Consider the following 24,929-nt stretch of genomic DNA (forward strand, 5'->3'; position numbering starts at 1 on the left):
TCTCACAAGTTAAACAAGTAGATGGCAGTTTCTACTTTTAGTTACAATCTTGTTATCTCTCCAAGATCCAACATCACACCGATTGTGTAGCCTGGTGAGCTGTAGTTCATATTTTATATCCTTCTAATACTCCTAAGATATAGTGGATGAAAGCAGGAGAGTCCTACGGATCATCTACGGCTGACTTAATTACCTAGTTAACATGACAATGGATTCTAATTAAATTAGAGAAACCAAGAAAACATTGTTAGTACTTCAGATAACCAATTAGGCCCTGGCTACAGGCAGAAATATATATTTTATTCAAGTATATCCATGGTTTTTCAAACAGAAAATCAGTTGCTTTTTAGAGGGAGCTGTAGTAGTGAGGTGGAGGCGAACTGGGGCACAATGCAGAGTGATTGAGTAAGTGATTAGACCTCAGGTTTACACAAAGGCTCCTCACTTGCAGTAATGGCTGCGTATTAGGGCTCAGTTTTCTAATTTGACATTCACATGCATATCAAAGTGACTGAGCAACGAGAAGACTCTGTACTGGCCCTAACAATGCAAGGCTCAGTTTGTATTGCAAATAATGCTCTTGACCTTTAACTGATGAATAACAGCCAGAGAAACAGAATGTAATTATAAAAGGCATTACAGTTGGTTCAAAAGGTAACCACCAGTTGAGTAAGCCTTAGCCATGTGAATCCATTTGGGGCATTTATTTGTAAATGATACATCTGTTATTTGGGCATGACTAATACAGCTCGATGATTTTTTTGAATTTTGTAAAATCTAAAACCATACGGCGTTACTAATAAGCAAATAGGAACAAAAGCAAAACAATTCAACAGGTTGCCGGCTGCAGAGAGCGGGTATTACCCATAAAAAATGTTTGTTTAAGGCACCCATCTGGATCACTGAGCATTTAGTCTGCCTACCAGATAAAAGGCCACAATCTGACACAAGGTTGCAGTGGATGAATTATTACTAATGCTCTGCTTACTCGTTTATGGCTGAGCAGTGACCATACAGCCAGATGAGTCAGATACCATAATGTGCATGATTAAGACGTGGCATAAAAAAAGGGAGCACAAAACTAGTTACATTAATTCAATCACAGAGCAGACTGAAAAAATGAGTTGCTTCAGGCTCCACCTTCTATAATTTCATAACTATTTAATTTATGCATTTACTACCTGAATTTAATTTGTATGTAAAAGAAAAAAATAAAGCCTGCTTGAATATAATTTACCTCCCTGACATGCTGATTTTAAATTGGACTAAATGAAATATGTTTTAACGTGGAAGCATCATATTTTTATAGAAATCTTTTTAAAGTCTCAACTAAGCCACTTAGCCAGCAGATGTACCGAGTAATTTGGTTAAAAGTAGCCTGATTGCATTACCTCCCCCATCTGTTGTTTATCTTTCATGCTTTCCAAGTAAAACATTTTAATTCCAATGACAAAAATCCTATATGTGGTCAGCTGGTTTTACACACTTTAGCTTATGACCACATATAACTAGATACCAGTCAATACAGGAGATGTGGAATGGTTTCTGTTGCTGTTTCAATAAGTGAAAAACACACATGAACACTATAAGAATTACAGGAAATTACTTCTGTTTTTGTATGAAGAGTAAAACAAATCTTCATAGCTATGTAGTGACAAATTTTCTTGAAAGAGATAAAGGACTTAATTATGGGTTTTAAAGTAATTATTAACCTAATCGGAGAGCATTTCTTGTCCCTGTGTTTGTTATTTAATTTGTTATAATTAAATTAAATAAATAAAAGCTGCAAAGTTTTAAATGATCCTTTTTACCACCACCATTCCTCAGAATACTAATTAAAGCTGCCGACAAGTGTGTCCTATTCTTGTTGCTATTGTTCGCCTCTTTTGTTCTTTTTTTGTACAATTATTGTTTTGTTTGACTCACTCGAATTTCTTTTGTTCACATCAGTGACATGGTGAAAGTGCACCAACAGTGGGTTCGTACTCCTGCTCAGACTCTGGCTTTTATGACTTAAATAAATACAGAGTGATAGCACAAGATTTATGCTTTTGATGATGCCTTGCCTTATTTGCTGCTATCCTGCATGTCGACTGTTTGTGTCAGCCTGGATGTGCAGAGATGACCACACAGACAAACTGGATGAACAGCTCTGCTCAGCAACATTTTTCTAAGCGAAAACTAAATCCTTCGCGCAGCTGAACAAAGGAAATGAACACCAAACATTCCTCTGTAAACTCTTATATCCGAGCTTTCTTAATCTGCTGTGTTACTCTGCTACTCCCTCAAGCAAAGAGTGACTGCAATGGTTACAGAGCATGAAACAGATAATTTTTTAACTTACCCACATCCTCCCAAATGGAACTGAATTTAACTTTAAGCTCATTCAAGCTGATGAACTACATCCCATGATGCCTTTCCTTTCAGGTTTGAATTCAATGCCAATTTAATTAAAACATGTAACTTTTAATTACCTAAGTAATTAATTTAATAAGTGGAAAAAGACTCAGACTGATAAATAATTGAGGTGGCATTGTTCCTGCAGCAACTCACCATCTCAGTAAAGCGCACTGTGACTGACTTCAAGGCTGTGTACAGACATTTTTTTTACACCGTAACTGGCTGTCCCACAAAAATAGAACACTTTCATACACTGACAACTGAAACGCACACACAAAACATAAGTGAAAAAGCATCCGTGGAGGCATAGCAGTGTATTGGAAGGTAAATAAACTTGTAATGCAACAATAGATCCTTTCCTTCTCTCACGGTATCTCTGAAAGATAATCAGCAACAGCAACAGCACTGTATGTTTAAATTAAAAAAAAAAAAAAAAAAAAAAACTTCCTTAAATGAAAATTAATTATGCACCAACTGTATTAAATATGATAGAGAGATTGTGCAAAGGCGTTGCAGAATAGAAGATAAGAGGAGAAGATTGGGAAATGTTTGCTTATTGTATCTGGGTGGTGGCTATGAAGCGGAACATCAATGTAAATTTAGCAAAGAAAACTTCTTTTTGCATCTGTGGAGATGGGTCACCTTGAGATTTCGTTGAGCAAACTTCAGAGGATGCTGCTTAAAGCTTAGGCTCAGCAGATAATTACAGATTTCCTGTCTGAAACACTTGACTTTTTTAGGGAGAGAGAAGGGGGAAGAAGAGCCCTGTTTTCATAGCTTTTTCTAATTAATCACACCTAAAACTTTCACATCTTCATCTAGCACATTTTCTCCCTCTGGTAAACATCAATCTCTTATTAAGTATCAAAGTATTAGACATCAAGCACCAGCATCGCTGACATTAGGGCCTATAGTGCTGTTCATAGCGTCTTTCAGTTTTGGAGTTAATCACCTCACAAACACAAGTCTCTTGTCTCTGACATTTCATACAGGATTAACAGGCTGGTTGTGTGTGCTTTAATTAATGCAGATTTCTCTGGGTCATACTGTAGCAGTCTGAGATAATTGTGTTTGTGGTTATCACAGGCTTCAGGTGCTTGTCCTTCATCGTTTTCTGAAACAACTAGCTCATCTATTTCATAGAAAATGACTTGGCATTTTTCCCCTAATACTATTAGTTATAAATAGTACACACTTTGAAGATCCTGAAGCAGTCAGATTATGTTCTCCACAAACCTCTTTGACTTGCTTAGGCTTTACTTCTAATGGATAGGGTATAGCTTTCATGCTTTTTCTTTCCGGATGATGAATTCTCTCAAATAAAAAACAGCCCCTTTTGTCAGCTGTCGTCATGGCTTTTTTAACATCAGGTAGATTTATTTCTTTTAATACAACAATGTTCTGAATTTCCTGAAGTGGTAGTGGAACCAGATGCCCCCAGGCTGTTCTGTGTAAAAAATAAAAAAAGGTAATTTCCAAGCAACATACTAGCGGGATTTGTCTTCTTGTAACAGAATCAGCCAATAAGTGAATCATAGGACTTATGCAAGTCCTGGAGTGTTTGTGGTACACAGGAGCTACATAGAGGCAGATAGGTGTGCAGATAGAGCCTGTTGCATTTGCCTTTGTTCACCCACTATTTATTCCCACATCATTTAATTATACCTCAGCCAAACCAAGTGCTACATGCCATCAATCTCAATCAATCAATTAGCCAACTAAACAAGCCATGCTCAGACATTCGTTCACTCTCAATTTCCCCATTGTGCTAATTACACTTAAACATGTCATTCCAAATTAAAATTGAACGTTTAAATGGGATTAGTAGCGTCTAACTGAAACATCACCCTTCTACATTCATGCATTCATAATACACTGGCAGCTCATTGAGCCCCACAGTGAATGATTTACCTTTTCTTGCTTAATTTCAGAAACAAGTTTTTTTTTTTTTGTTTTTTTTTTTTTAAAGAGAGATAGAGAAAACTCATGCTTTGTCATGGTTAAAAAAAATCAATATGCAGGTATTTAATGTTGCTTGAGGGAGGTGTTATATTTCAATAATTGTATGAGTCATGGAGAAAAGCGGCTGGTTTCTAAGGTTAAACTATTCCCATTAAAGTTTGAATAATGTTATTGACCTTTACCTGGGATGGATCACTTAAAGTAATGGGAAATGGCAGCACTGACAGAATTATGATGACAGAATAGCTTATGGTTATGAATTAGGTCTTGTTCCTCCGAATGCCTATCAATTTGTCAAATCGCTAACATCCATGTGTTCAGCCGGAAACCTTAACAGGAGCCCCGAGCCTGTCAGTGTCAGTCATCAGGTCATTTAAAGCACTCGTCTTTCTCTTCCACAGTGCATGTGTCAGTCACTGTTGGGAGCTCAGATTGGTGCTGCTCTACCACATTGAATCGGTGCAGAATTTTTGCCTCTGCTCAAGATTCTTCATCTTCGGGTGTTTGACAAGTATCGACGGCTCAGGATGGTGCGAACAGGTTCATTGCAGCTAATGTATTCAGCATATTTAACAGGGAAAAAAAACATTCTTCCGCAGCCTGCAGGGAACTTGACAACGACTTTGCGAAATAATAAGTTCTTCCTGAGCAGGACAGAACTACAAAGTGAAACCGTGTTTTTTGATCAAATCACAACAGCACAGCACTTTAAACATTGATATCTTTTTTATTAAGACAAGTACTCTTCTGATTTTTTTTTTTCTTTTGTAAAAATGTTGGTGAACCAATACAAAATATGCATGGTCATATGAGAAACATAACAAACATTCTTCACTACAGAAAAGAAAATATCACCTGGGTACGGAGAATTTGAGGATTCAACAACAAAACAGCAATTTTGGGGTAGTAAAACAATCAAATCTCCCCAGGCTTTAAACATGATTTTCATCCAAATATCCAAGACATGTTACAGATCATTCATAAAACTCCATGTCACAGTAAGTACACCACCTTTTTGTCTATGAAAGTTCATAGGAAAATGCATGAATTAACTGCTAAAGAACAAACAGATACTTGGATTGAGTGTGTGCGTGGTCACATCCTCTAATTACTAAATAACATACTGTATGAGCAAAGTGTTACAGTGGAAGTTTTATGCACATCATTGTGATTTTGTTGACATTGACTGTACATAATTTTTGTCTGCTTAACAAATCTAGTTTTCTTTCTTTGTGAACTAGGTCTATGCAAAATAATATGTAACGTTTACTGTAACAGTGCACCATATTAAGAACACATAAACATGTACAACTGAGAAAAACATGTACATCTTGTGATTTCTTCACTTTTCGAATAACTGTGGTACTACAGTATATACTCGGGGCCTTACATTTGCATTCTACCTGAGATGCAAAAAAACACAACTATTAACACTCATGAACCTGAGAGAGTGAACACAAATATACTAAATATCAAGTATTGAAAAGAAAAAAACTTAATAAAACCGGATTTAAATGATGCTTCCGTCAATGTTTTATGTTCTTCAATTGAAAAGCAGCAGTCACTTTAAACCATTTAAGATAAATATCAAAACAAAATTTGTCATGCAGGTAACTTTTTCCATGACAGCAAAAAACTCTAAATCCAGAAACAAAACTGATTTTTATTGTAGCTTATTATAGCTTTTAGTACTGTATACCTCTCTGAAATTACTAGTGAGCCTTGTTCTTGAAGATATCCAAATAAATAACAAGTGAGCAGAGAAAAAAATGGCAACCAAATTGAAATTCTTTTGTGATAAGTAATTAAGACAATAAATACTACATCCTGACATAAGACATTCTAGTCAGTGGAAGCTGCCACGCCCACTGAAAAAAGATTAACATAAAATAATAATAATATTTTTTTAAAAATCATCTTTTTTTTTTTTTTAACATCAAACTCATTTCAGCCTTTTCCGTTTCTGGTCATTATCGTGATGCAAGTCTATGGTGCGTGAATACAGACAACTTCAATGAGTATTGGCCCTGTAAGTTAGAAAGGACAGAAATATACAAGATATACTGTAAGAGTGTACATGAGGATACTGTGTGATACTAACCATTTGCCTCAAAATCTAAGAAGGCACTAAATTAAGTCCTTCAGTCTTTTCCTTTAATAAGTATCAAGAGGTGGGTTTAAGGCAGTGGTTATCCTTTTTCATAATACATTTACAGATTTGTTTCTTATTCAGGCAATACATTGAAATCACTCACTAATTACTCTTGTAGCTGCGACAGAAGCAGGAAGCATGCATGGTGTGCACACTGCGGCTCTGTCTATGAACGAAGGATCTTCTGATTTGTGTCGGTGGAAAAAAAAAAATCGGTAACAGTAGATGGCTCCTCTGTGAAGGTTTGAGGCTGTAGAATGACAGTAAGAAAATGATCTTTCCCAAACCAAGTCTAAAGCTTTACGCAAATCTTTGATAACTTGTAAGCCCAAGAGCCCTTACAAGTTATCAAAGACAGCCCAAAGGTAAAATGTCTTTACAGACAGCAAGGAAATATAACTGATTCATGTTTGCGGTGATTGAAAGTCTTTTTACTTGTATATGGGCAAGGGCAAAAAAAAAGCTCTGTAGCAGGGATTTCTAAGCCAAGAAATAAGCAGAGAAAATTTTTCTCAACTTGCTATGGGTATTCAGATGGACACACCTTGATACAGTTCAACAGAACATTGAAAGAAAAGTTTTCAATTGAAATGGGAATGTCCTATGTTAACACAAGTCAAATAAAAAGATGAAACCTTGAGAAACACCATAAGCTGAAGTCCTTGTCATGTTGCCTGTTAAAGGTTCAAGATTTCTATTATTTGTATTACATGATACAAAAAAATCAGTTTTTTAAAAGGAGCAGTCTGCCGAGTGGACTTTTACAGCGTTTGCTGCATAATTTTCACTGTATATGCAAACACACACATACTTATCATATTTGGTCCAGGGTCGACCATGTGAATGGTATGAAAAGAAGTCAAGGTTAAGCAGACACAGCAGACTGTAGCAACATCTAACAAATAATACATCTAGAAAAGATTCAATGATAATTGCAGCAGGACCAGTTGCTCTATTAGATAGTACAAGGTGAAGTTAATGCAAAAGCCTGCAAACAGACAGCAAGTCTTTTAGCTTTGCAATTATGAGAGCAACATTTTCTGCTATGTTTTTGGTCCATCCACCCCCAGAAAAAAAAGATTAAACTCATTCCCCAATGTTTAAGATTTTTCATCAGAACCAGATCTAATAAAAGAAAAGGTGATTGAAAGAGATATTATCCTCAAATGTTGATTTAGTGTCTTCTCAGCTGACAGTTAAATGATACAAAAGAATAGTTCTGATTATCTTCATAGAAACTTTGTCTCTATATCATGGCACATTACAGCTGTCGTGATGTCTTAGACGGCACTCCACAATATCCTAAACAAGCACTAAACTAAGCGCACATGTACTAATTGTCAGATGTTTTCTTGAAGCCAACAAGAGACCAGTTGTAGTGGTTTGGTGTGAAATGATACCTAACTGCACTCCTAAGTCATTTTCTGGTAACAATACATTCTATCATGAGCATGAATACTCACAATTGTTACATATGCAGTTAAATAAACTAAACTCAAAGGGTGAGTGAAATAGGTTGAAACCAATCCGATTGGATGTATGTTGAATTTGCTGGGGCCATTGGACTCTGACCTGGCCAGGAGAAATGTGTTGACACTGTGTGAACTCTGGAGATTATCCCCCCCCGTCCCCCGACACCTCATCCCACCCCCTCCGAAGAAAAGAAAAACGTGTGTGTATGTGCTCCTAGTGCACAGCACTTCTCAGATACAGGAACATGAGCTAAAAGCTAGCTGCAGCACACATAGACAAACACCAGGCCATTTAATCTCCTCCAAAAGCCAAATGCAACAAAGGATCAGGTGGAGTACATGGGAAAATCCAATCCAACAAGCACATGAGAGGGAAAAAAACAACAAAATAAACAAAAGAAATAGAACAAGGCACAAAATTGTCTGTAAAATAATTGAACTGTACAGAATAGGCCCCAGCAGTCCAGGAAGGGTCGGATAGGAGACTCAGCAACGCCGCTTACCAATTGGCCATGCCAGTCTTACTTTCATCTTTTTCTTTCTTCACTTGGCCTTCCATATTTCTTTAAATCCCGCCCCAAGCCTTCTTGTAACCAATCAGAGTTAGACATAATGCCACTACAGCATCGTCCACCACCACCACCACCACCCCCACCCGTCTCTCCTGGCCTGTCCATTTTAGATATAATACTCCTTCTTCTCATCTGTGTTGTTGTGTCCTCCCTCCGCATTAATGATGGCCGTGTCGGCGTCGGCTGCGTCATCCGCCCCTTTGGCTTCGTGTGTGAAGTAAGTTCCTGCACAGAAGTACGGACAAATTAACCACACATCCCCCTCCTCCACTTCAATCTTATTGCACTCCACTTGCAACACAAAACACTTGAACTCTTGAGATGTGTTCATGATCAAGTATGATTGCACTGCCAGCGTTTTACCTTTGTGTCTGGCAAAGTATCGACCAAGAACAATGAGTGCACAGAGGATGGCAAACATCACCACGGCAACCACTCCTCCAATGACAGCATGGTCAATTTTCTGCGGTGCCCCCTCGCCGGCTCTGGAGTCTGAAAACAGGACAATAACCGTAAATAATTTCATGATCAGCAAATGCTCTGTGCCAGTCACAAAGCCAATATGTTCATGCAGACATGGGCCACACTGGAAGATGCTGCACGGCTGTTAAGTCATTAGTCCACCATTATGGCTCGGACTGATTTGTTTTTTTCTTCTCAAAATATTTTAGCTTGACTTGAGCACTGAGAGGGAAAAAATTGCTAGATTATATTGGCAAGAAAAATTAAATGATTCAGCTGCAAACTTGATCCACTGAGGATGGAAAATGGTTCCAAATTCATGACTGAGAAGCCCACAAACAGGCAACAGAGCCATGTAGCTTTAGTTACTGCAATTACTGCACACACAAAAGTTAGACAGGCTGATAACACACACAAGTTTTTTTTTTTTCTTTTTTAACTTATATTCATTCCACATTTATTAACATTGCTATTATCCTCTTGTCAATGAAACCAGTAAATGTCTAATACCTCCATTAAATCAAGAAACATACAGTACGTTGCATCTCCAAAGAACTGTCTACACTGTTGAACTCGAGGCAAATTAATGTTTTCGCTGCCGTATAGCTGAATTGGCTGCCTGAACCTCTTGAGTGACTGATGCTGAAAAATGTTTTAAGACAGTTATTTCACCATGAAACAGTAGACACCGTCTGCAATTTCAGCGAGAGTTCACACACTGTAAAATACATTGTGATTTAAGAGGCCATTTCTGGAAGTTACAGAGCTCAATCATCAGAAATAGACACAAGTCTGGAGATAAATTGGCGCCTGGTGTCCCCATGCAGAGAAATACGTGGCTGCCTCAGGTGTCAGAGAGTATCACTGTCTAGCATTTAGCTAGATTTATCCGTGCACCACAGAAGAACAAGGCAAAATCTGAAGCCTCTAAATTTCCACTCTCAGAATAGTTCAGAGGCATTTATCAATAGTCTATATCTGTGCACATTTGGACTGATGGAGGAATGGCGGGTGAGGGAATGGCTGCACTGTTCTTTGCTGCATGAGAGAGCAGCTCAATTTTCCATCAATCTCAGTAGTCATGCTCTGAACTTGAATGATTCTGATAAAAGACGAAGAATTTTTCAACACCAGCGAGGGCACTTTAAGTCAAGTCGAGGGCTCCCAGACAAGTGGCACATTCACATCTTGTCCTACAAAACAAAACCGTTTGAAGTTGTGTTCACTTTACACAAGGGCATCTGTGAAGTAAAACTGAAATCAAACTAATTAATGAGAAAAGTTTTGTTTCAGTTGAGCGCCCTCTTAAAATAGAGTCATCCTCACTGAGCCAACCACCGCTTGGCGTCGGTGTCTATGAAGCAGGGATGTGCAGGGTGCAGTTTGTTTACTGTATCGGGGATGTCAGATAGCACAGTTCATTCCCCGAAGAGCTGGAACGGCCCATGCTCCATGCTAATGAACATACACCCACTAAATGGCCTGTGCTGAGTCCTGTCTCCTCCCCTCCCACACCCTAACACCCCCCCCCCCCCCTCCCCCTGCCCTCACCTTGCTCCCCGCTGTCTTCCGTTTGACACATCCGCTAGGAAACATGCAGGGTCTCAGCCGCCTCTGCTCACCGAGGGAGTTTTATTTAACAGGTAGAAAAATTCGCTCAGAGTAAGCACCAAGACTCTATCACAAAAAATGTCAGATAGAAAAATAAGAATCCCAAAACACCTACAATATCAAGTGTTATGGTTGGTTGCATATCATGTTGCTTACATTACGTACAAAACTGAACACTGATTTCCTGTCTGCCAGTCCTTTATTTATTACAAGAGTGGACCATAAAAACAAGACAGCCCCTGCATACAACGCAATTCACATGAAATATCAATGCAATACACACCACTGGTATTAAACTTACAGTATTTTCTTCCATCTTTCTGTTTGCCGTAGAGAACTGTTTATTATTATTGCTCTTTTCAAGTGTTTTAGATCACACTTTTTAGTGGTGTTCATATTATATTTTCCACCTACTAGATTTGGGGAGTTAAGCTATACTCACTCCCACTTTGTGAAACATTTCCTAGAAAATTTTCAGTTGTTATTGTTCCTTTGTGTAGAATTATGCAATGCTCTCAATATATCCATAATCGAAAGCATTATGCCCTTAGTCTGTTTTCTATACGTGATACCACCACATGCTGACCATAGAGACTGTAAAGATACAAACATGCACCGTCGACCGAAAGTATGTACTGATCTGAAATGTTTAATAACTGTTGATAGATTAATCCTATTAAAACATGTCAATAAATGAGGTAAAAAGCAGTTTGTCATCTTTTCATGGTCATCAGAAATGACCCATTTGGGTGTTCAAAGGCTTCATAATGAACACGGAAACACTGTCACCTTCTGTAATATTGATTCACCAGTAAAACCCATGCAGTTAAACACATGACAGTGGATGGAGACGCTTGTTTTATGTTAAATTAATCATATATTTAAGTCATCTATTTCCTATTTTTTCTGATTTGATCTTATAGCTTTTGAATTTACTCTGAGCTTTAATAATCATCTGCATGATTAGTAAATTAAATGTAGGAAAATACCACATTTTCACTGAAAAATGCAAAATGCAAAGGACAATATTATAGTAAATGAACGTAAATCACTTGGAGCAGGACGAAAAAAAAACAAAACATTTGGAAGTTGTTACAAAATAGTTGTGGATCTCTAAGTGTTAAAGAGAAAATAACAATCCAAAGGGCAGACAGTGTCATTACAGCAGCCTTTGTGGTCTCAACACTTGAAATAAGTAGAATTTGATCATGTCAGTAATGTGGATGGTGTCCATGCTGCCAAACAGGGCTCTGCTTACGGCCCGATTCGGGGAGTGCTGACATGCCCACACCAGCGTCCTGACAGGATGTGCGCAGCCGTGGGGATTTATGGGGGAATAAAGAGGATTTGCAACTGATGCCTGTGTCTGCGCGCCGGTGAAATCTGCTCCACTGAACTCCCAGTCCCACATGCTTTACAGTCACACCTTTCCATCTCTGCACGGGAATGACTAATTGCCACTGTGGTCAGTAACAGAGCGTATTATCAAAACCTGTCAGCCTGCAGATCAGAGCTCCGAGCTCGTCACAAGGTTTACCATCTTTTTCTTTGTCTTTTAATAGTTTTTTACTCCCTTAACGAGGCGTATCAGCCACACGTACGCCAGCCTCCACGCAAACACATTTCAATTTATAGATGTAATTACATGGGTATAATTGAAACAATGACTCTTGCATTGATAGAGCAAAGTCATTGCTCGCACTGAATAGACTGTCAGTAACCCTTTCCAGACACAGGACAATGAGGCATCACTGCAGAATCCACTTAAATACACTCAATAGCCATTTTGTGACATTGAACTGCTAACATCCGTGTCTTCTGTATTTGTTGCTGCTCAAAAAGGAAATGAATGTAATGAGATGGGCTTATATGGGCAATCTTCACCACATCATGTTTTTGCATTGCTGCTGTAGAGGACCATCAACACAGTTCAATATTGTCTACAGCAGAATTCAATGCCAGTGCTCGTCTGCTAAATAGATTTCCTGAGTCCTTTGTAGCACAAACAATGATTTGAAAATGTACAAATACAGCTGTGACATTTAATATATAAGTGAAGGTCTGACTACAACTAATAAAATAGAAAATGAATAGAAAATTGGTGAACTTGAACTCCTCAATAGCAGTTTATTTTATCTTTAAAGCTAAGAAAAAAAATCACCTTACCAAAGCCAGCAGCACCCATCTGCACTTCATACTACCACTTCACCATGTTTTCCCAATAGAGGATCAAGGCTAGGAAAAAGGTTGACAAACTAATAGAAATTTCCGCTGTCCTCCCTGAAGTTACTTAAAGTAATGTGGCACCTTATCACTACACATTATCACCCGCTAAAAACGATGCCAGAGAAAAACCTGGGACGTAATGACAGTTTATCTATTTAAAGCAGTTCACTGGCACATAACAGGCAAATTCATTCTAATGTGCTAAGCTGAGCTCTCATAATCATTTACAACTGCTCCATGAAAAACAATATTACTGCAGTGAAACACGCTTTTAACTTCAGGGTGGGCTGGCATTACTAACCTATTCCCCAGAGACCAATTAAAATGGACCATTACAGCATTTTTCTTTCTTTAATAACTGTTTAAAGGAGAGAATTAAAAAAAATCTTCAAGTCAGAAAAAAAAAAACACAATTTCAACTGGGAATCAGAATAAACAAAACAGGGGAAAAAACTAATTTGCATTTCTAAATGATTCTTTAATTTTTCCAATGAAATACTTCAAAGAGCAATGATACATGTGAGAGTTAAAACAATTCTAGTAAATGTTTAATGACTAATTATGCTGAATATTAAATGCACTCATAACAGTCAGTTGTTAAAGTCAAAGTGTACATGGAGAAAGGCTTGAGTCCCGAGACTAATATCCAGTGGAAAACTGCCAACACCTCACATGTACCACTGCTGACAGAGAAAAAAAAAAAAATCAGCAAACAAAACATGTATGAAAATCTGCCAGAAATGGTTTCCTGAAATACCATCTGGCACTAAATTACATGATTTCCTGCTTTGAAAAAATACCCTTTTGTTTGTAAGAACAAAGATAATGGGAACAACCCTGAAGTCATGTATGCATTCTGTGCATCTGTACAAACGCCTGATAGCTCAAGCAAGCAAGTAATGAAAAAAAAAAAAAAATTCTGTTGGTAGTATTATCAGGTCTAAAGGGTACAGTGAATAGGTAAGGCTTGGGTTCATGTCTAGTGCAGCGTTTGCTTGAAAAGCTGTTATTGGCAGTTAATTAACAGCATAAAGAAACACGGCGACCTCAGAAAACCCCATCTGAATCATTACACCTTCAAGTCTTTTTTAAAGTTTAGTTCCTGAATTAAATCAAGGTTTCTTTTTTTATTTTATATACCTTTTCTTGGTATTATTTAACAGGGGTCCTACCATGCTAAACAGTAGTTTACCCTGGACTGCAGATCTGCAGAAACATAGGATCTTTTCAATCACAGCTACAACATAATTCCTTGTTCCATGTCCTTTCCTCTGGCTCCTCTTGACAATCGGGGGGAGAGGGGGAGTTACCGAAGGCTTAGCCAGGATATGATGTCCCTGCCTTGGATCATCTCTGAGCATCTGACGAGCTGGAGCATTATTGCCACAGACTCCCTTTTATTCCTTTAAAGCTGTGGATTCTGGGTAAAGTCTACCCTCTGCCCAAAAGAAATACAACCACTGACAAAGAACTTGCGGAGCACTTTTTTTTTTTTTTTCTTTTTTTTTTTTTAGATGCTGCAACCATTTACTGTCCATCTTGAAAATACTCTGTAAATTTATGCTGTCTTCTACTGTGTTTAGTGATGGATGCCTGGATCATGTGTTTGGATAAAAGTTACACATGTGTTCCAACTTTTGCTTTATACAAGATGTCAACTAAAAGTGTTTTGATTTATTGTAAATATAACACACACACAAAGAAACTAACTTTCAAATGCCAAAAAAAGAGATACTTTTATGAAAGGGCGACTTATCTTTCCCAAGAGGTCTACACACACTAACATGGTATCTTTTAAGACACTGAAAGCCCTGACAATATGAACTCTTCTGAAAATTTCTCAACATGAAACGGCATAAAAGACAAACACTCCGCGAGAGTTGGTGCTTTATCGTGGCATTTGCTCCCCCGCAGCACAAAACTACATTTAAGCCTTGAACTGGTGCATCTGTTGCAAGAATTTAAAAAAGAAAGAGGGAACAAATTCTGGCAAACAAAGTTATCACATAATGGAAATTAAATTTTTTCATGAAATATGGACTACAGAGAAAAGATGGGAGGGTTGGCATGGACAGCTCTGAAGGTCTTTTGTACTACAGAGTAGAAATAGTGTGCTCCTGTGGACAATCCGCTGCTTATGTGGATTACTGAGTGGCAGCAACTTCAGAGCTTAGGATATTTATTCAGAAAGTTTGTAAGTCTTGTGCAAACTGTGAGTTTCTCCGATTTGGGTGGAGCTATCAAAATGCAGAGCAAATGATGTGTAACAGAATCTGAAATGTTAATTAAACATTCAAGTCTGCTGAAAAACCCCCACTTCAGATTGTTTAAGTAGTTAAAGCTTTAAATTACAAACTCACTGCCAGAAAATAGAGATGTCTTGGCGTTAATGCAGTTTCCTTTTAAATCTATATGTGACTAAACTGTAAATTCAATATAAGTACAATCACTGATTAGACCTTTAAAATCAGGATCATACACAGTGGTAACAGAGTAGCCCCTGATTACAGTACAGATGGTGTCTGCCTCAATTCGCACCCTAGTTTTAATGAATGAATAAGGAATCATGCTGTATACGTCTTTAATGGCAAGAGGAAAATGCTATACTGTGCTGTTATGCTGATTAAGGCTGTGCAAAGCAATCTACCGCAAGCCAGCTTAGCATTGCCCCTGTGACAGGGTATTTAGAAGAGTAGTGAACTGCAAGAAAGCTCAATTACATCCTCCCAGCATGTACTGCATAAATCACGGTAAATCCTCTTTCAAGCCTGTCTTTCGGAAATTACTGGAATGCTATAGCAGAAAACATGGGGATGGGTACATGAGGAGAGTTTATGGAAAAATGCAGAGTAATGCCCGACTATGCGAAACAACTTCCTGTTTGGCTGCCACACCCAGAGAGAGGCAAGAAGCTGAGATGATGTTGTTTCCATGCAAGTGCGATTGTTGCCACCAGTGCTGACGCTTCATTTGAGAGAAGCAGGCTAGACTGTTCAGCTTCCAGGAATATGGAGGAGTGCATCATGATGTGGGTTTGAAAAACCATAAACACAAAATGGACTGTGCTGAGTGCATTTTTGTGATTACTAACATGCAAAAGCAATTCAGCAGCCAACTTTAATCAAATGGATGAATAAATTAATCATTGCAGTATAATGACTTCAAACTTATTTTTATCTTGGAGCTTCTGATTTTTGAGACTGCATGAATCACTGAATAATCATAACAAACAGCTACTGTATCTCTTAAGCAGCTATTGATAAACTGATCTATTCTTTAAGAAGAGTCTTTTTGTATTGAAATGTCACATTCTGGCATATCCAAATGTCAGCTCCCAAGGTTGTCTCGCCATCTGTCTAGCATTAGTGGTACTTTTGAAATAATAGAATATATCTTTAACAGTTAATATTGAAATTGAAATGCTTATTTATTTTTTGTAAGCAAGCTGAATCAAAGTACAAAATAGTGGGAGGTAGCCAAAAGGTTGCCCTGCTGTAAACACTACAAATGAACTGCCTTTCATTCATTTCATATGTCTTTGAGAAAATAGTTATTGATGTTTTCAGGCTGGCAAAGACCAAATGTGACTGGCGTTTGTAGGAGAGATGTAAAGGGCATTATAATATGATGGATGGGCCAGTTGAGATATTGCTGCAGATGCTGATAAGATAACGGAACAGCAAAGCAGAGTCTCCACGTTGTCTCAGATCAAACATGTGACTGCAAAGGACTATGACAGGTGTTTCTGACAGCCCCGTGCCTGTCCTCAATGTCACCTATCAGCAGAGCTATCTGATTAAAGCTGGCCATCCACAGTCTCTCTTAACCTTCGGTACAAGTCTTCATTCTTTCCCCCGATCACCTGATTATATGCGCATGCAAGCTCCCACACACACACTCGGACACACACACACATGAGTGCTGAGAGGGACAGTAGTGGGGGCATACAGTACCTTGCGTGTTGACTGGGTTGGTGGTGGGTGTAGGGATAGTAGTGGGAGCATCTAGATGAAAAGAGTGAAAAAATAAAGAACATGTATAAGAAATAAAGCAAGACAAGAGTAAGAAAAGAGACAAAAGCCACTGAAGGTGAGAGGCTGTAAATCCCAATAACAACATGCATATTTTCTTTTGCTTTAGTGTTGTTTTTTTTAAGAGTCCAGACTAGCAGCATCATGAAGCTGCACTAAAACAGAGCGGTGCTTGGCACTACTTTATCAGTGCCGGTAACCTAATTTGTTCTACCCATGTGTGTGAATACTACTTCCTGTCATTTGTATCTCTTAATAAATTACTTCATTTCCTAGTATCTAAAGACAATGAAAATAATTGCATTATTTTGTTTTAGTACCTACAAAATATTAAATTAATTATTTAATCAATACATTTATGTTTGGTTTTTTTTCCATATTCTCCACCAGCTACCATTAGCTAATGAGTTAACAGCACGTAACAGTAGCTAGCAAGCTAGCAAGCTGCAGAGTGGAAAATACAAACTTATGTTAAAACTTAAAAGATACGGGGCTTCTAAGACATAATTAGTGACCCATTTTATTTAATTATTTCATCATTACTTCCACTATTTCTGCAGTCCGCTGTATATGCTGACTGCAGTGTATAACAATAAAGCTGAATTGAATTAATAAAGAAAGTAGCTAACTTTCTAGCCTGCTTCCTTAGCATCATATATTAAATCCTGTTAACTAAAGAAAAAACATGTATTTATTTAATAAAATTTCATTTTGATCTTCTACTTCAACACTAGTATTATGAAAAATTCTTGGACATTGACAGGAAGTAATATACTTACACATACAGAACAAAATAGGTTTCTGGTGCTAACACTGCAGTTAGCTAAATGCTAATTATCAGCATGCTAACATGCAAATAATGACAGTGCTAACATGCTGATATGTAGCAAGTGGAAATCTGTGTGGTTTATTAGCAAGCTAACATTCAGTGGTGGGGAGTGATGGTGTAATTTATCTATGAAATAAAAGTATTTTAATTAATACACTTATTAAGGAAAAAATCTTAATTACAGTTTTTAATAAGAATGTGGGTGGTTACACAGGTTACATCCAGACATCCTTAACACAAATAGAAAAGCAGACACTTGTATGAGAAAAGACAGATCGAAGTAGAAGTACCTATTGAATTTCTCCTCAAGTGAAAGTGAAAAGGCTCTTCAGACCACAAAAGTAAAATGTAATTCTTTGAAGAACACTGCTACAGGCCATTTGTGTGCAAAGCTAGTGAATCTTACACCGTATACATATTGGTGAAGATTATAAAAAATATTCTAATTACAACATTTTCTCTTTGTTATTGTCCTATCAATGGAGGTTGAAATCAGTTCTGATATAGGAGGGTATACGGTGAAAAATAAATAAATTTAAAAAATTTAAAAATAAATAAAGTAATACAGAAGTTTTGAAAACATAAGAAGTGGAAAGTACAGATATCTGTGTGAACATCAAATTAGTTACAAAAATTCCCAGAAAAAAATTAATACAGATATAAAGTAATCTACAGATATCTAAACACTCAGTGACAAAGTATTTGTACTCAGCTACCTCTCGCCTCTAGTTGCACCCAAATATGATTTTTCAGCAAAAAAAAAAAAGACAGAAGAGAACAGAACATTTATTTTGTTGCTTTGTACATTTCCACTGTGCATGAATCCTTCTTTTGTTATATTTCCAGACAGCGCGGGTCGACAAAGCCAGTGGGATAAATGTGTTGTGTCTGTATGTTAAGGCAGGCTCCATTTATTTAGCTGCATGTGCTCAAATCAAATCAAATGAAATCCCTCAGTTTACAACATCTGATAGAAAAGTAATTAAGGAGTGATCAAATGGCATTACTTATCAGCATTTATTTTTTGTATCTTGAAGTACAGCAGTGCCTGATATAGTTATTCATTTTTGTCATAAAGAAATTGATGATGATGCTTGATGAATGATCTGGGCATCATTATTAAAAATTCTAGCATTAATTGGGAACAATGAATCTGTGAACAAACCCGTTCAGCATTTTCTTCGATATATCTACACCAAATAGGTGAACCAATCAATTAGAGAAACAGACAGTACCATTTCACTGTACTAGGGATGCATTATATTGCCTCATGATAAGCTTATGCATTCATTTTTTGATATTTTCTAATTAACTATGAATAATAATGTTGGCATTCATAGAGAGGCATTGCTATTTTGCACAGTCACTCTCAATAATTAAGTCAAACTGCAAATTAAACCAGTCTGGTGGTCTCCTGCTGCAGCACAACATAGCCCCGAGCAGCATCCCCCACCCCACGGTGTACTGATTAGTCCTGTCACTAACCCCCAAATAAAATAATCAGAAAGACAAAATGGAGGGCAATTTAGGTATGCAATAGGGCTAAAAGTGCTGAAAGCTGCCTCATCACAGGAATATATGCCTGTCTCCGGTGTAGGGGGAGATAGCACGACCCCTTGCTGTGGTAGAGTCACAGCAGGGGAAATTGGCTAGCTGTCTCCATGCCTTTACTGTCTGCACTCCATCAAAAGACAGCAGTGGGGGACCACACACTTCTAAACTAATGATAAAACATCAAGGACAGCATAATGTTGCCGCAAGGGATGGAGTGTATGGCGGAGGTGGTGCTGATGGTGGTAGGGGGGTATCAGGGTATCAGGAAGAGATTCTCCTCTGACAGTATTTGAAGAGGGGGGTGGGCTAGATTTCTTTCCCTGTGACCGAAGGCAGTCTGATAGCTGAAATGTCAGTGTCTGGAAGGGGGAAATTGGCCATTCAGGGAAGAGGGTCCTCTCAAAGGCCGGGATAGGATGTGGCACATATAATATCCAGGCGAACAAGAATTCTCCATGGGCAATTTCCAGCCTGGATGACTCTGGGCTCAACATTATGAGGGCTGAAATATGAGTGTATTTTGGAGAGGCCATATTTTCAGGGAGCATTTGTATCAGTGAGGAATTTGATATGAGAAAATTTAACCATAAAGTGAAACAATGTAGGAGAAATTGTTTATCTATGCCTGCTTAAACCTGCCAGCAAATACGACAGCAGCGTAGATGTTTTTGATTTTTCTTTTGCTTAGCTATTTGTTTTGTCGGGCTTAAAGGTTTTATAAAGGTTTTACACAAAAAAAAACCCTAAAAGAAAATATTGGTAAAAAAAAAATGGTTATTGAAGTAACTTAAATGCATCTAACGGATCAATTTAATGTAATGTAAAAATATGTATTTAGGCGCACACTATGCAGCATGATAAATGAGTCGAAATTAGTCTCCTTCCTATTAGCCTAAAGACAGGGGAAATTAAATCCGGCATGCTCGTGGCTTTGACATTTTGCCTGTCAAAGATTTATAGGTCAAAATGTCAAAACTGTGAGTTACAGTGGTTGTGAAGGCAGCGCTATTCTTCTGCCAACAGGCTCTATGTGTGAGTTATAGCACCCGGTCACTTATGGGAGAGAAAGGCCTCTCTTGATGCTTTGCTCCCACATCAGAAACCAGCCACAGGGCACAATTCACAACAATCCTGCTGCAAACACGCCCTCACCAAGACGAGCATGACAAGCCTCTTTCTCAACCTTTCGACTTGCCGTATGCAATGCATGCTTCACAATAGGACCTGATTTGAGCTGGATTTACATTGGCCTCACACCTGTACAAGTTGTCACACAGTGAAAGGTCATTACTCTTTTTGAAAAAGGAAGAGCTCTAAGGACTAGCTGAGGGTGGCAGCAAGATGAAAGAGAACCATCCACCAATTCAGCCTACCTCTATCAATAACTCTGGGAGGAAAATATTTATCAACGGCAAACAACTCATTAAATAAAACTGTTTGGCAACTGTTCCCTGGGTTTAATTAGAGCAAATTACAAATTAAACACTAAAAATGCCAGATAAGAGAAAAAAAGCCTAATTCCTGATGAAGAACTGAAACGAGTGGGCAGGAGCTGATGACTGTTGGATGGTGAAAAAGCAACACAAATATAGCACAAGGTTATCATGTTAAGACCAATCTATGTACAGGAACACACTAATTAGGCAACTGTAGTGCACATGATTAGTCTGGGACAACAAACCCTCATATGAACCACAATATGATTTTGTCTGGCACTAAATCCTCCGGAAAAGAGGAGTGGGAGTCACAGACATAATTATTTGCAGTTATGAGCACCTTTAACCAATCTCCTGTGTCTCATTATAGTGAACTAAAGTCATAGAGCCTCCACGCTTGTACACCGGAGATAAAGTGTTTAATGGAAACTGGTAAAGTATGTGGCTAGGAAGTTACTAATTGAAGAAGTCATGGCCAAAGGCACCAACACTGATAACATATAAAGTGTAGGATTTTATTCTGGACCAGGGAACATTTGCTTCCCATTACTTTTCAGTTATTGTGCCTGCAGCATACAAATGATTGATGAACTAAAACGGAGTAGGCACTGATAGCTGACAAAATTAAACAGAGTGGCTTAGTAAGGTCATGGGTTACTGTGTGCCTCCAGAACACCTTCAACATGCTGTGTATCATGCAAAATAAATACATAAGTGGATGGATGGATGGATGGATGGTCAGACAGACAGACAGACAGACAGACAGACAGACAGACAGACAGACAGACAGACAGATTTGTAGCATTAAGACATTTGCCATAATATTTAACCAGTAACTAGCTAAAACAAGGGTTTGCGTAACATCCCAGCAAAAGAACAAGAAAGATTTTCTTATCTGAAGAGCAGGATGTGCACAACATCTCAGCTGAAGAATATGCCAGTCTGTCCATCTATATAACTGTTTTTGTTGCCCGTAACAAGCACAATCTGTTAACATTTTGGCTTTTTTTTTTCTACTATTGAGGTCCATTTTGGTCTTCTAATTGTAAGAAATCTGGCCAAGCAACTGTGTTTACCCCACTGACAGACTGTTTTCCTTACTACAAGATGAAATGATTTTATTTAAGAATGTTTAATATGTAAGAATACTTGTCTTTCTAGTAGAGATCTTTTTGAAAAGCGAACTCTACTGGAGGGATGAATGCCATCCCTCTAAAGGTATTGTGATGATGGAGGTGGAGAACACTCTCTGTTGGTCCAAATTCTCCCATAGGTGTTAAGATGTGAAGGTCATCGTGTGTGATTCACCTTATTTTCAATCTTATCAAACCTTTCAGGAAGACCTTTTGGTCTATGGATGGGGGCTTTGTCATCCTCCCATCAGTTTTTCCTTTAATTTGTCTCCTGTCTCCTGAAACGCCAACAGGCTATTAGAGGATGACTTCTCTATTTAGATATTGCTGATTAAAAAATGAATGAATAAAATAAATCTCAGTTGCAAAATAATCTTTATACAACAATTATAAATTTAGTCATGATAGCTTGAATAATTCTGCCTTGAGTGAGCTATTTGGTGGCATATGCTGTCCTTTTGTTTGGGAGTGATCATCATGGGCCTTTTGGGAACAAGCAGATGTCATCATCTGCCTGGCAGAGCACAATGATGAATAACCATGGGGCGACAGAGTTATGAGAGTCACAGCAAACCTATGTTAGAGTGACAAAGTCACACATGTCAGCCGGTGGAACAGACACCTTATTGATCATCGACACCAAGACATCAAAAACAGAGCATGATCATACATTAAAGGCTCCCAGGAACATTCTTCTGATGCAACTGACAATATTTGGAATAGAAAAGTTCTGTGGCTGGCTTGCACCTGAGAGATTTGGATTAGTGAAGCCCTACTGTGTTTAAAGACCAGTTTATAAAACATTCTTTAAACCACACACAGTTATCTTCATGCATATTCGACGAATTGACAACACATATGCACAAAACCATCCAGCACAAAGGTTCTGTTTCCATGTGTAAAATATTCAGTCCCAGGTTATATTGTCAAAAACTGCATCCAAAACCCTCCCTATTTTTCTTTTCTCCCTATTTTTTGCTGCTTCTGCCCAGGACCTTGTCCCTCCATTAAAATCCTATTCACTGTCTGCCCTGCAATTGCTGAAATGGCATGGATGTTACAACTGATACAAATGCATTTATTTTCACAAATACACATTTTCAACAACTGCCATTAACATTTACTCATCAGCCAGACAAAAAAAAATGTTACAATGCTGTTTGTTGACATCCAGTTCATGGCTGTCAACAGCGTAAACAAACTGATTGAGTAATAATCAAAACACTATCACCAGTCAGGAACTGGCAATCGGCTCTCACACAAAGCCCATTTTCAACAACAGCTTTGCTTTTAGCATAACAATCTGATCTGACTGCTTTGGACACATGTTAGCCTCACACACAATTGTTGCCTTCAGTAACCAAATCTGTGATGTGTGAGATATACTGGAATTCTTTTATAGCACCAAGGGTTTGATATTCTAAAATGAGGTAGTAATGTCCAAGTTCAGGTGAATCACAGTTTTATTAAAGAGGTTATTCATTAAATTTTTCATGACCCTTCACAGCTTTGTGAAACAATTTAAAATACTAAGTGTACACACATTATCACTTCAGAGAGTTTGTGTCTGTAGTTAAGAAATGGTAAAACAATCAAAACAGGTCAATTTACCATTCGCCAGCTTTTGACAGGTTCACAGAGTATGAAGACAGGAACATATGCCATAGCATATACTGTATGTTACAAACTATAAAGGTCATGTGTTGACCATGTGACCTCTTTGTGTGCTTATCACTGAACACTGAAATGTCTTATGTCTTAGCTTTGTCTTTTTTTTAGTCCAGTAATTTTAATGAAGGTTTATGAAATTGTATGAAATGAAAATTAACTTGCATGGACATATGTATCATGAAATACTGTGGCAAATTATGTAAAATAATAAATAAAAAACAAAGACTCCTGTGTGCATCAGAAATAGATTTTCTTTTTTCAGGGTTTTCTCTGCTCTAAGAGCTGTGAAGCATACTAAGTCTGAAATTGTAAGGTTAAGGCTGAGACACGGTGTTAAAAGCTCTCTGGGATTCCAAAAATAAAACACATTCACATAAATGTTTACTTTCTAATTTGTAATTTAATTAACACAGACTACCATGATTAGGTAATATCACATGTTTTAATAATTGTATTTGCAGTAAATAATTAAAGTGCATATAAATATTATAGTTTACAATAAAAAAGCTTGTTATGTAAATCTGATTGTGTGTGAGGTGACTAAAAAGTGTATGGTGAATGGTGTGCATAGAAGTTTTTTGCTATTGTAAAAATGTAAAAATGAAAAAACAAAAAAATGTATTAACAAAGCAAAGTAATCTGAATCAATTTAATTAGAAGTTTGTAAAAAGGGGGTGGGAATCTATAAGTTATACTTCCTCCCACTCCTTTTCCTGCGTCAAAGATTTTATTTGTCCGTGTCGTATTGTTCTTTGTTATCTGATGATTTTATGTGCTCAAAATAAAACTAAACTAACTTCTGTTGTACAAATTAGAAATTCATCTTTTCTTTAACAAGTAGCCTAACACTCAACCCTGCACTAGGTTACGAATTCGATATAAAATTGCACATATTTAAATGTGGAATTACAGTCTAGAGATGTAGAAATGAATATTTTGTGCGTGGTAATTGACAGTCTATAAAGCACTTTTTCCCCCTGGTGTTGGGTATGGTCACCGGCAGACAATGTTCTTAGCACACGGGAAGATAGAAATTGAAACATGGGAGCAAAATACAAAACGCTTTTCTTAACAGCAGGGTGCAAACGCTTCGAGGAGAGACAGCTAAACTCACCAACAATGGCTGCTGCACCTTCTGCAAATTTATTTTCCTCCATCCTCATCACCCCTGCCAGCCACTAAAAATAGGAAATTAAGGTCCAAGGAGTGTGTACTTCACTGACATTACGTTACATGATTTCTAAATGATGAGATCCCTCTCGCTTTCAACACTTCAAACAGCTACCTCCTGCTGCCCCCCTTGGGGATTCAAAGTGCAAAGAAGTCTGCTTCACCTTTAAACAGCTGAGCTATGTGCACAAAAACATGTAAACTTTTCCAGATTATGTGTGATTGTTGTCAAGTGAATTCACTAACAA

The 24,929-nt window shown here is 37.8% G+C and overlaps 1 protein-coding gene across 2 annotated transcripts in view; it reads right to left on the bottom strand.

Annotated features, from left to right (window-relative positions):
- Positions 1–5,069: 5,069 nt before the first annotated feature.
- cadm1b (cell adhesion molecule 1b) overlaps positions 5,070–24,929 on the bottom strand; it is a 150,970-nt gene continuing 131,110 nt past the window's right edge. The window contains exons 9-11 of one of the 2 annotated variants that reach the window (XM_030151870.1): positions 16,811–16,861; positions 8,922–9,050; positions 5,070–8,783 (exon numbers count right to left, since the gene is read on the bottom strand). In XM_030151870.1, the coding sequence (XP_030007730.1) occupies positions 8,665–8,783; positions 8,922–9,050; positions 16,811–16,861 (299 nt within the window). In that variant the 3' untranslated portion in view covers positions 5,070–8,664. The remainder of the gene's footprint in view (positions 8,784–8,921; positions 9,051–16,810; positions 16,862–24,929) is intronic. The other variant, XM_030151871.1, reaches the window with a different exon arrangement.

Source organism: Sphaeramia orbicularis, chromosome 13 (assembly GCF_902148855.1).
Source record: "Sphaeramia orbicularis chromosome 13, fSphaOr1.1, whole genome shotgun sequence".
In the NCBI taxonomy this organism is placed as follows: Eukaryota; Metazoa; Chordata; class Actinopteri; order Kurtiformes; family Apogonidae; genus Sphaeramia; species Sphaeramia orbicularis.